At 55.5% G+C, this 10,367-nt stretch overlaps 1 protein-coding gene across 1 annotated transcript; it reads right to left on the reverse strand.

The window, feature by feature from the left end:
- Positions 1-1,182: 1,182 nt before the first annotated feature.
- LOC128902064 (sia-alpha-2,3-Gal-beta-1,4-GlcNAc-R:alpha 2,8-sialyltransferase) lies at positions 1,183-6,224 on the reverse strand. The gene is made up of 4 exons (XM_054184403.1): positions 6,046-6,224; positions 4,873-4,995; positions 2,212-2,769; positions 1,183-1,465 (listed from the first exon to the last, which is right to left on the reverse strand). The coding sequence occupies exons 1-4, from the start codon at positions 6,222-6,224 to the stop codon at positions 1,183-1,185; spliced, it is 1,143 nt and encodes a 380-aa protein (XP_054040378.1).
- Between the last annotated feature and the right edge of the window lie 4,143 nt (positions 6,225-10,367).

Raw genomic sequence — 10,367 nt, forward strand, 5'->3', positions numbered from 1 at the left:
ACGGCGGGGGGACAACCCGAGCCTCGCTGACCTGAGGGGCTGGCCGGGCCGTCTACCCTGTCGCCGTTAATTGGGCTAATGAAGGCTATTACTGCTCCTTAGAGACTTGGCATCGCTGGGCACCCATCGCCCCCACGGGACGGATGGCATTTTGGGTGGGACGCACCGAAACGCAGAGGGTACCTGCTCTTGCAGCTCCGCACGGCGAAACACCAGGTACCACCGTGGCGGGGCCACGCACACCGGGAGAGGGGAACAGGGATCTGTGGGTGCAAAGGGATGGGCCAGAGCCCCCGTGCTCCCTGCTCAGGGGGATCGTCCTCTCGAAGGACGCCCCGTCGTCGGGGGTGTGGAGAGCAGGCGCAGAGGGAGGTGTGCCTGCGCCGGGGCTTGGGGTTCTTCTCACCCAACACACCTCCAGAGAAACGCAATTCCATTTATCGTGGTGGTTTAACTTTAAAATCAAAAGACCAAATAGTATCACACGGATGGGAATGACCATGTTTCCGCTTGGCTGATTTGGACTAGGATTTGGCCCAAACTGAATTAAAACGCTGAAGCATTCTGAGAGCAATATAAACGCCTAGGTACGAGCCATATTGTGATCATCTTGTTTACGTTATTCTTTAAAAAATGTAAAATTCAGTAAATACGAAAATATGCAAGCGGTGGAAATCAGGATCCACACTGAAGAACTTGCAAGGGACGATGAACGGGAATTCAGAGTGGCTTTCTCAATCGGCCACAGCAATATACGTATGCTGAGCTACTGATAGCAACATATACAAGAGGAGCAAAACCTTTTAAAATTGGCATTTCTAAATCTAATAGGGAAGGGATAATAAAATTAAGAGATTAAGGGCATTTTGTGGAATGCTAAAATATGAAAATATCTTAAAACATACTTAGTAGCGTATCTATAAATGCAAAATATTTCAACTTTGCTGCTGCATGAATAGCATCCACAGAATTTGATAAATGCTTCTGCACTGCTAAATATGCTTAAACCCTTCCGTGAGCAGTGACAAGGGTGACTAAAAAGGATCTTTATATTATGGAAAATATTTTAGGGTGGGTTGTTTTGTTTTTTTTTTTTATTTTTTTAGAATTATATCTGAAGAATGTTTAATTCGGTTTTGGGCACTTTTTAGACAATCATTTGGCACTTCAAGATTTAGGTTCTTAGGCACAATGCGACAAGGTGAGTTTGGCCAGTCCTTCACCGTGCATCCTGTAGAGCAGCTGGAACTCTGCAGGCAGCTGGTGGGACTCCTGCCACTTGGTCGTGAACTTGGTTCCCTTCTTATCATAGTAGTGGTACGGGAGGTCCTCCCGCGTGTTGGGGTCGAACCCAAAGGGCCAGAATCCGTACAAGTGGATCTCCTCGCAAATGGCAGAAGCGAGGGTGTACATGAGAATACCTGTGCTCAGCCGCTTGGGTGACAAGTGCTTGTTCTTCCAGTACCTGTGAAAAAAATAAAGGTGCGTTAGTTTGGGGTGCAAGTAACGCCACAGGTGTGCTGTAAGAAAAACATAATGTTACTGCCTGGAGATCATGAGCGCTGGGAGTGACAGCCTGGATAAGGCAAGGGTTGCTCTTTGGGTCAGTCTGGAATGACCAGGAGTGAAAAGCAACCTTAGCAGCACCCTGACTGATAGTCTCCTGTGGTCTCCTCCCGAACGTGTTCGGTTTTTAACCAGGAGAGGTAGTGCCTTATCCAGAAAAGTGCGGTTCCCCGGCTTCTCTTCACACGTGCATTTGCTAAAGAGGTGGCAACGTTATCCTCCTTGGATTTATTAGTTTATCCTCAGACCACCTTTCAGCTGTCTGGCAGCATCCCCGTTTGCTCACTGAGAAGAGAAGCTCTTCCATAAGTGGTGCGTTGCTTATGCAGCAGCTCCCTCACCCCCCGGCCTCCTCCCACCTCTGGACGCAGAAGCAGCGGCGGGAGCAGAGCCCAGGGATGGACCCTGCCCCCGTGCGACCGACCAACCCACCCCTGCTGTGCCGGGCATACTCTGGAAAGAAATCACTCAAGTACGTACTGAAGCAATAACAAACCTGAATTTACTCTAAAATAAAGCAGTTTCAGGTCCTGACCTGTGAGACAGTGCCCACCAGACGAGGCACGAACAGAAAAATAAACACACGTGTATTTGTACAGAGAAAGACGTATTTTGACACGTTAAAAACAAGGCAAAAATACACACCTGTTAACATGCTGCATTATATTTCCTGGCCAAGCCAACTGGACCTTTAGTTGCCCTCTATGCTCAACAAAGAAGTCAACCAGTGTTCTCGTGACTGTTGCTGACGTGTGGAAGAAAAAAGCGGGGATCCAAAGAATGGCCCCATCAAGCTTTTTCAAACTTAAAAAGAAGTTGTTGCGATCCTGAATGGTCAAAAGATTGTTGTAATACTTTTCCAGGATGCTGGGGTTGAAGGTTGTAAGGTTGGTTTTCCTTCCAACATCTTTCTGGAAAGCCTCAGTTGGAGCAAAATTGCAGCGAAAAACAAAATCGGATTTATCTATCTCTTGCCCGCACTGACTCCCGGTCAGGATCCCACTATTTCCAACCACGGCGCAAATGTTGTAATGCTTGTTGAGGATCGGCGACACGTCGGGAAGCAGCGACCTGAAGTTATTGCTAATAGAGAAAACATACTTGTGGCTGGAATAATCGTAATGCATCAGCTGTCCAATCCGAACACTATTCTTGGTCAAAGAAAAATTTTTTATTACGTCGACATGCTGAAGGATTTCTTGCCTAAAATAAAACAGGAAAAGAAAAGAAAACGTGGAGTTGTATTTCCCCTCTTTCTGCGGTGGAGAGATTTTCTTTCCAGCTAGACTTAAATTTTTCCTTTTTTTTTTTTTTTTTTAAATGTAGTAAAGTAGCTTCCTGAGCAATGTGGTGCAATGGCTTTTAGTTAATACAAATAGATGGAATTATGGAGCTGGCTCCTCACCTAGAGCTCTGCTTGGCTTTACCGGGAGGTCCTGACTGACACCAGCTGAGGATGTGTGCGTTTCTTTTGGAACAGCATCAGGATTAATGTATCGGATTCCCTGCGGAAGCCCAGGGCGCGCAGCTAACAGCACACCCCTCCCGCAGTCCCCTTGCTGAGGGGCGACGCGCAGCACGGTCCCATGTGTGCTGTGCCACGGGCCAGGTGGGCAAGTCTGCTGCCAGGGCTCACTGCAGGCACCTCGCCCTTGGTACGGGCCCGCCCATCGTTGGCAATGGTGGGCGCCGTGTTTGCAAGCCCAAGCAGCTCAGGATATTCAGTTGAATTAACAGTGGCTGATTTTTAAACACATATATTTTTGTGTGTTCTCACTAAGGAGCTTTGAATCACAAAAACAAGTGACTGTCACTGTCTCTATTTATGTAAACATAATTCCTTAATGTCTTATTTGGGCAAGCACGCCGGCATTTTTACAAGGGTCATTAGAGATACTTACAAACCAAACAAAACCAGCCCTGCTCAGGAATTTCCCTTGCAGGGCATAAAATTAGAAAACCAATACTGCTTTATTTGTTCCTGTTTATGGAAAACAAACAACCTTTCTTCCAGCTTGCATCCTCCAATGTCTAAGCATTAATGGAGTCCCACTGGGTGCCCTAATTATCGGTTATGGCTAACGGACAAGTGAAAAGGCAGATCCTGAGGCATTAGCTAAAGTCTCTAGTGGGGTGGCACAGAGATAGACTCATGAAGGGTGAGCTGGTGGTGCCAGGAATGAAGCAATAACTGAGGGGTGGCCACTGTCACGCCAGCCTGGGAGGTCCCTGGGAAAGGATGGGGCAGGCAAAGTGCCATCTCCTTGCCGTGCCCCACAGCTCCTCAGGGCCTCGGGCAGCGTTTGTTGGCACTAGAAGGCCATTATTTGCCCTCTGTGCTGGCAGCAGCGCTGACTTGGGACCGGGGAGTGACCAGAAGGGAGGAGAGAAGCCCAAGCCCTGCCCGCCAGCACCCAGGGGTGCAGCAGCCCCATCCCGACTGCCAGCTGCCTGGCCACAGAGCTGAGGGTCTGGGCTCCTGCTCCTCAGGCAGGCATTTGTCAGGATAAAATTGCAGTCCAGGATGGTAGTAGCTATCTTATCAGTAAATATATATATATAAAAATGTATGAAGTATATATTTACTGATATATATATCTCTCAGTAAAGCAAATGAATAAAAGAGGTTGGCCAGACACCACCAAGTTCACGTCACAGTGAGAAAACTGAAAGCACATTTTACTTCCCATTAAGTAAGGAGCAGCTTTGGGGAAGCTGAAGGAATGGAGAAACCCTTTCCATTGCCACGCAGCAGGGAAGTCAGTGCAACCTGTGAACAGCAGGCAGAAGGCAATGCACAAAGAGAGTGCCTCCAGTGGATCCAGGCTCTAAGCCCCATTCGAACTCCCGGCTCTGCCCACCCCTCAGCCGGAGCAGTGCTGGAAGGCAGAGCAGCACGGCTCTTGCTCAGAACTGCAGTCAGCTGGGAAGTTTCGCTGGGCGTGTGTTGGCCTCCATGAACCTGGCATTTCATGGCTGTTACAGTCCAATGTGTTTCAAGTTTTAAAACCCCAGCCATTTATCTAGAAGTAATGACAATTTCACTTGCACCCCAGGAAACTGGGTCACGTTCTGTTTGGTAAAATAATGCGTGTTGCAGCCTGGTGTCCTGCTCTGAAATAATCAATTCTTCCAAGATAGCTGTAACCACCTGGGGAATGCCTTTGTCTCTCGCCGCTGGCAAATCACTCAGCTCAGAGTATTTAGCGGTCCCTGATTGTATTTTCTTAAATCTTGGGGGGAAGGGGACACCTCAGGGAGGGTGAGAAGGGGAGGCCCAGGCGCAGCACCTGGCCGGACACTCACCTCTGGTGTGCGAACGCCGTCCGGTTGAAGGCCCACCTGGAGGGCTTCTCCTGCAGCTCCTGGCTCAGGGAGTTGGTGATGGGGACGAAGGAGGGGTCCAGGAACTTCAGCGCGAACTGCGACCTGGAAACGAGCACACAGACCCACGCAGACACACACACACAGACCCACACAGACACACGCACACAGACCCGTGCAGACACACAGACACACACACAGACACACACACACAGACACACACACACAGACCCATGCAGACACACAGACACACAGACCCATGCAGACAGACCCGTGCAGACACACAGACACACACACAGACACACAGACACACGCACACAGACCCGTGCAGACACACACACAGACACACAGACACACGCACACAGACCCGCACACAGACCCACGCAGACACAGACCCACGCAGACACACAGACCCGCCGCCGTTACTGGCCGTGCCCGCCCCCGCTGTCGGCCGCCGTCAGCACCGCGGACAGCGCCGGCCGCGCCGCGGCCGGGCCGGGCCGGGATGTACCGGGATATACCAGCCTGTACCGGGCTGCACCGGGATGTACCGGGATATACCAGCCTGTACCGGGATGCACCTGGATGTGCCGGGATGTACCGGGCTGTACCAGGCTCTACCGAGCTGCACCGGGCTGCACTGAGCTGTACCGGGCTGCACCGAGTTCTACCGGGCTGCACCGGGCTGCACCGGGCTGGGCCGGGCCAGGCTGCACTGGGTTGTACCAGGCCGGGCTGCACCGGGCCGTGCCGTGCTGGGCACGGTGCTGTCGGGCTGCTCCCCGCGCTTCAGCCCCCCCGGGGCATTGCAGTTCCCACGCTCCCCCCCCTTCCCCCCCCCTCCCGGCCCGGTACCGCGGTTCCCCGGGGGTCCCTCCGCTCCCCGCAGGCCCCGGAGCACCTCCGCGGGCCGCGGAGCACGGCCGGGGCTGGGAGCGGGGGGAGCCGCATCCCCGTTGCGGGCGAGGGCCGTGGCCGCGGGGCCCTCCGGGGCCCGCCCGCCCAGTTGGGGCTCTCCCCCGGGCGGCAGCGGGGCCGGCGGGGGTCGGAAGGGATGGGATGGGCATGGGGATGGGGATGGGATGGGATGGAAAGGGAAGGGATGGGATGGCGGCCCCCGCCCCCGGGCCGCGCCGGGCCGCGCCGCGCCCTCACCTGAATCCCGCGTGGAACATGTACATGCGGGGCCCCCCCGGGCCGGCGGCGCGGGGCGCGCCGAAGATGTTGTCCTTCTTGAGCGAGACGTAGCTGATGAGGGAGAGGATGAGCAGCGCGATGCTGAGCATCACCAGCCCCAGCACGCTGGCCACACGCACCATCTTGCAGCTCCTCATGCCGGGAGGCGGCCCCGCGGCTGGGCGTGTGCGGGGGGAGCTGCCGCGGGGCTACATGGAGGGGGGGCGGCGGGCGCGGAGGCGGCGGGCGCGGGACGGCGGCGGGGACCGGGCCGGCACCGCCGGCTGCCGGAGAGAAAATGGAGGGACCGAGCGGCGGCGCGATGAAATGGCAGCCGGGAGCGGCCGCCCCGCCGTCCCGGCCCCGGCAACCCCGCGAGCGCCGCCGTGTCCCCCCCCGCCCCCGGCAGGCCGCCCCCGGCAGCCCCGGCCCACGCACCGGCAGCCCCGGTGCCCCCCGCAGCCCCGGTGCACCCCGGACAGCCCCCGTGCCACCCCAGCACTGCCGGTAGCCCCCCGACAGCCCCGGTGTGCCCCCCAACGACACTGCTACCCCTCCGACAGCACCGGTACCCCCTCAGCAGCCCTGCTGTGGCCCCCCAACAGCCGCAGCGTGCCCCCCAACAGCCCCAGGTTTCCTCTGCGACAGCCCCGGGGTGTTCCCCCCAGCAGCACCAGGTACACGACCTGGCATCCCAAGGGTGTCCCCCCCCAACATCCCCGGGGGGTGCCTCTGACAACCCTGGTGTGCCCAGAGTGCCCTTCCCACTGCCTTGGGGGGCCCCGCAGTGACTCTCCAGAAGAGTGGGGGTGGCCCAGCCTGGCAGCCACAGTGACCCCCCAATAGCCCCAGTGCTGCAGTGACCCCCCAAGCCCCGTGGGTGCACATGGGGGCTGAGCACGGCTGCAAGCTGCACCAGCAGGGAGCTGGGGCTGCCTGGGACCCGGTGCCTTTGCTGGGTGACCAGTGTCCGGGTGGGTGCACAAGGTCCTGCTGCTCAGCACAGGGCCGTGGGGACGTGGCATTTGCATTTCCCTGTGACACTGTGGGTCACTGTACGGCCCGTACAGTGCTGCGGGAGCCTATGCCACAGCCTGCACCCAGGCAAGGCAAAGCCCGGTGCTGGCTCAGAAGACCCCTTGCTCTTTAAAAGCCTGGTGTTGAGGGCACGCTACCGTCTAAAAGAACCCTACCGGTAATTAAACTGCCCCATAAATCACACCGCAAATTTCATGTGAACTCCAAGCGAGCCTGACTTCTGTACTCTGAGGGATGTCTCTTACGAACACAACTTCTGCATGCCGCAATACTTCCAGTGTTTCTTCAAGCTACCTTTTTTTCCTTACAAAGCTCACCCCCATAGACAGCTCTGCCTCTGAGCCCTGAGTTCATAGAAGTGCCTTATAAATAATAAATACTGTCTTTGTAGCACCATCCTTGCTCTGGGCTATATCCTACAAGCTCTCCATGCATGAAGCTCTCTTTGAAGAGGAGGAACATGAGGACCTCGCAGGGTTGGGTTTTATGTCACAGCGTGGTTCTTCAGCCTTCAGTGGGAGTTCGGCCTGAGTACGGCCCGAAGGTCTATATCCCAGTCCTGTGGGATGCCTGTGGCTTTGGTGGAGAGAGAAAAGGATGGGAATGTAGGAAATAACACTGTTTCGATATAGGAGTTAGGTTTTTTTATGTGACTCTTCACACGGTTTCTGTTGTTGTCCACCTAGGGCATGGCGTCTCCAGCTGCAGTGTGTCCACCTAGGTGTCCCAGGACATATCGTCCACAATTTCTCGCCTTCAGATATTTTGGAAATCGGTTCGATAACACTTTGTCTTGTCTATGTCTGACCGTGCATTCCGGGGCATGGACTGTACATCCCTCGTGCCGTACACCTTTCCACTTCTCTGGCGCTCCTCTGGCAGAAGAAGAACCCCCAGCTGCTGGGCTTTGTACAAACCTCCTAAGTGCCCCTGTGAAAGCTAATGAGTGAGAGCAGAGTATTTATTGCCCACAGGCTGCTGGGCAAGTGGGCCTCTTCCCCTCCTGCAGCTGGCCCTGCGATGTCCCAGAGCACGCTCAGTGTGTCACCCGGCAGTCGGGCACAGGCTGTGAGGGGATCAGAGGCTTTTTGTCACGAGTGGGTGAGCAGCACGGGAAGGCCACCACGGCCCTGGGGGCACGGGCAAAGCCCCTGGGGGCAGGGGCAGATGAGCCCTGTCAGGACACACTGCCCAGGCAGGGCTTTGATGCTCAGAGAGGGATCTGTTGGCAATGGCAGGACAGCAGGAGCAGCAGCAGTGCTCCCTTGTCACTGCTGCTGGGGAGAGCTCAGCCAGAACCATGTGGAGTTGGAGGGAGGAGGTGGATGGCATGCCAACCCCGGGTTTTGGACCCATTTTGGCCCCTGATCCTGCGCAATCTCTGTGCAAATGAGATCTGAGAGGACATTGGAAAGGTGCTTTGGCAAGAAATGTTTAAAAACCCTGCCGTGTGCTGCAGCCGCTCTCCTTTTGACCCCGCTGCAAGCCCCAGCCCTGGCAGCACCATCCCCGGAGCCTGCACATGCCAACAAGTTGCAGTGGAAACAAAGGCAGTTCTTGCTTCAGATTCTTCAGAGATAGCAATATGTCAGGAGCCCCTGGAGAGGCTGAAAGTAAATGAATCAGTGCTAGAAAGTGAAGGATATCATCCGTGCTGAATGGTGAAAAGGAGTCCTGAACAGTATCTTCATTGATTTTCCTGTAATTGACACAGAAGCTCGGCTTGCCGGAGGCTGCGGGTGAGAGGAGTGGGGAGGCCCAGGTACGGCGCTCCCTGCCCCGCATCCTGGGAGCGCTTCTCCTCAATTAGGCACCTCGTTTTTTGTGTGAAGCTTTGAAGGAGGCGGTGGGTTGGTAAAGCCAGCTTTTTCGCTATTCACAGGGTGTTTTGCAAGCCGCGTAGAAGCCAAGGGGCAGAGAAGGATGTGTCCCCTGCCTTCACGTCACCAGCCGCTCCCCACTGCCCTGCAGTGTGCGGGTTACACCGAGTCCTTGCCTGGTGACAAATACCTGTCCTTAAGCGAGCGTGTTTGCTAGAAAATACAACAGTGGCACACAGTAGGAAACTCGTAGGGGCTGCTGTTTCGATTAGATTTGAGGCTTTCCGAGGAGGAACGTATGAAGCCTGCAGTGCCCAGGCACAGCTGATGGACCCGGCTACCCGGGCGCTCGGTGGACACCCTGCCCCGCCGGCCGGCAGCCGGCTGCTGATAAGCAAACTACATCCAGCAGAGGCATCCGACGGGATTTTTACTGGTGCTAGGAAAGTCTGAATTAGAGAAGAAATGTGCTTGAAACAGAGACAAAGATTCAACCAGCCGGAGCAGGGGAGAGTCGGTGTTTCAGCGGAGAGAAGCGCAGCTACACCGCATGAAAGAAACCAGGAGCATCCATTCGCTTTTAAGCCCCATGGAGGAAACACCCATTGGGTTGGATGTGCGCTTAGGACCTTAGGAAAAGGTTCCCGCTTTTTGACTTATTCATGGAAATGGGACACGGTCTTTTTAACATTACAGGAAAGTTGTGCTTTGAAGATTTGCCCCCACTGAAATCAACCTTTTCCAGGCTATCATCTTTGCAGTTTTCTTCCCACCTTTGAAGCTGGTGTTTAGGGTCTCCAAGCACAAGGGGCTCTCGGTCTGACTGACTGCACCCAAAATAGTTTTAAAGTCTCTTTAAAACCAGGCGCTTGTCAGCCTGCTGGGGTGTGAAGATCTATGAATGCATAACCATTCTCCCTCCTCAGCCGCGGTTAGCAGCCAAGGCTGCTGGTTTGCAGCGTCTCTGGTTGTACTGAAAACACATTCCCTGGGGAAGGTGGTGAGGAACGAGCCACCTGCGGCTCCCGTCATGCTGCCCTGCTAACGAACCACCTCTCCCCAGCTCTTAGAGCCGTTGCAGCAGCCAACAGAGGCAGGAGCCAGCTGCAGATGGAGCGGCACAGGCGATGGCACCGCCGTGGGTACCTGGGGCTTGGTCCTCGCCCCGGTGGGGACACCCAGAGCCTGGCCTGGGGCTGTCCTGGCAGGGGAACATGGCAGAGCTACCTGAAATGGAGTGGGCGTCCCACAGGCTTTGCCACCCCTGCCTGGTGGGGACACTGCACCACCCATGGGCTGTCACGGTGCCGGAGGATGCCTGCAGAAATTGCTGTTTGGTGGCCATATAAGCCTGAGAGCAGGACCCAGACCGGACGCAGGGGGCACGCAGGGGGGACCCGGGCAGGACCCGGCCATCTCAGCGCCAAGCCCCTGCGGTTTCCC

Source organism: Rissa tridactyla, chromosome W (genome assembly GCF_028500815.1).
Source record: "Rissa tridactyla isolate bRisTri1 chromosome W, bRisTri1.patW.cur.20221130, whole genome shotgun sequence".
Classification (NCBI taxonomy): Eukaryota; Metazoa; Chordata; class Aves; order Charadriiformes; family Laridae; genus Rissa; species Rissa tridactyla.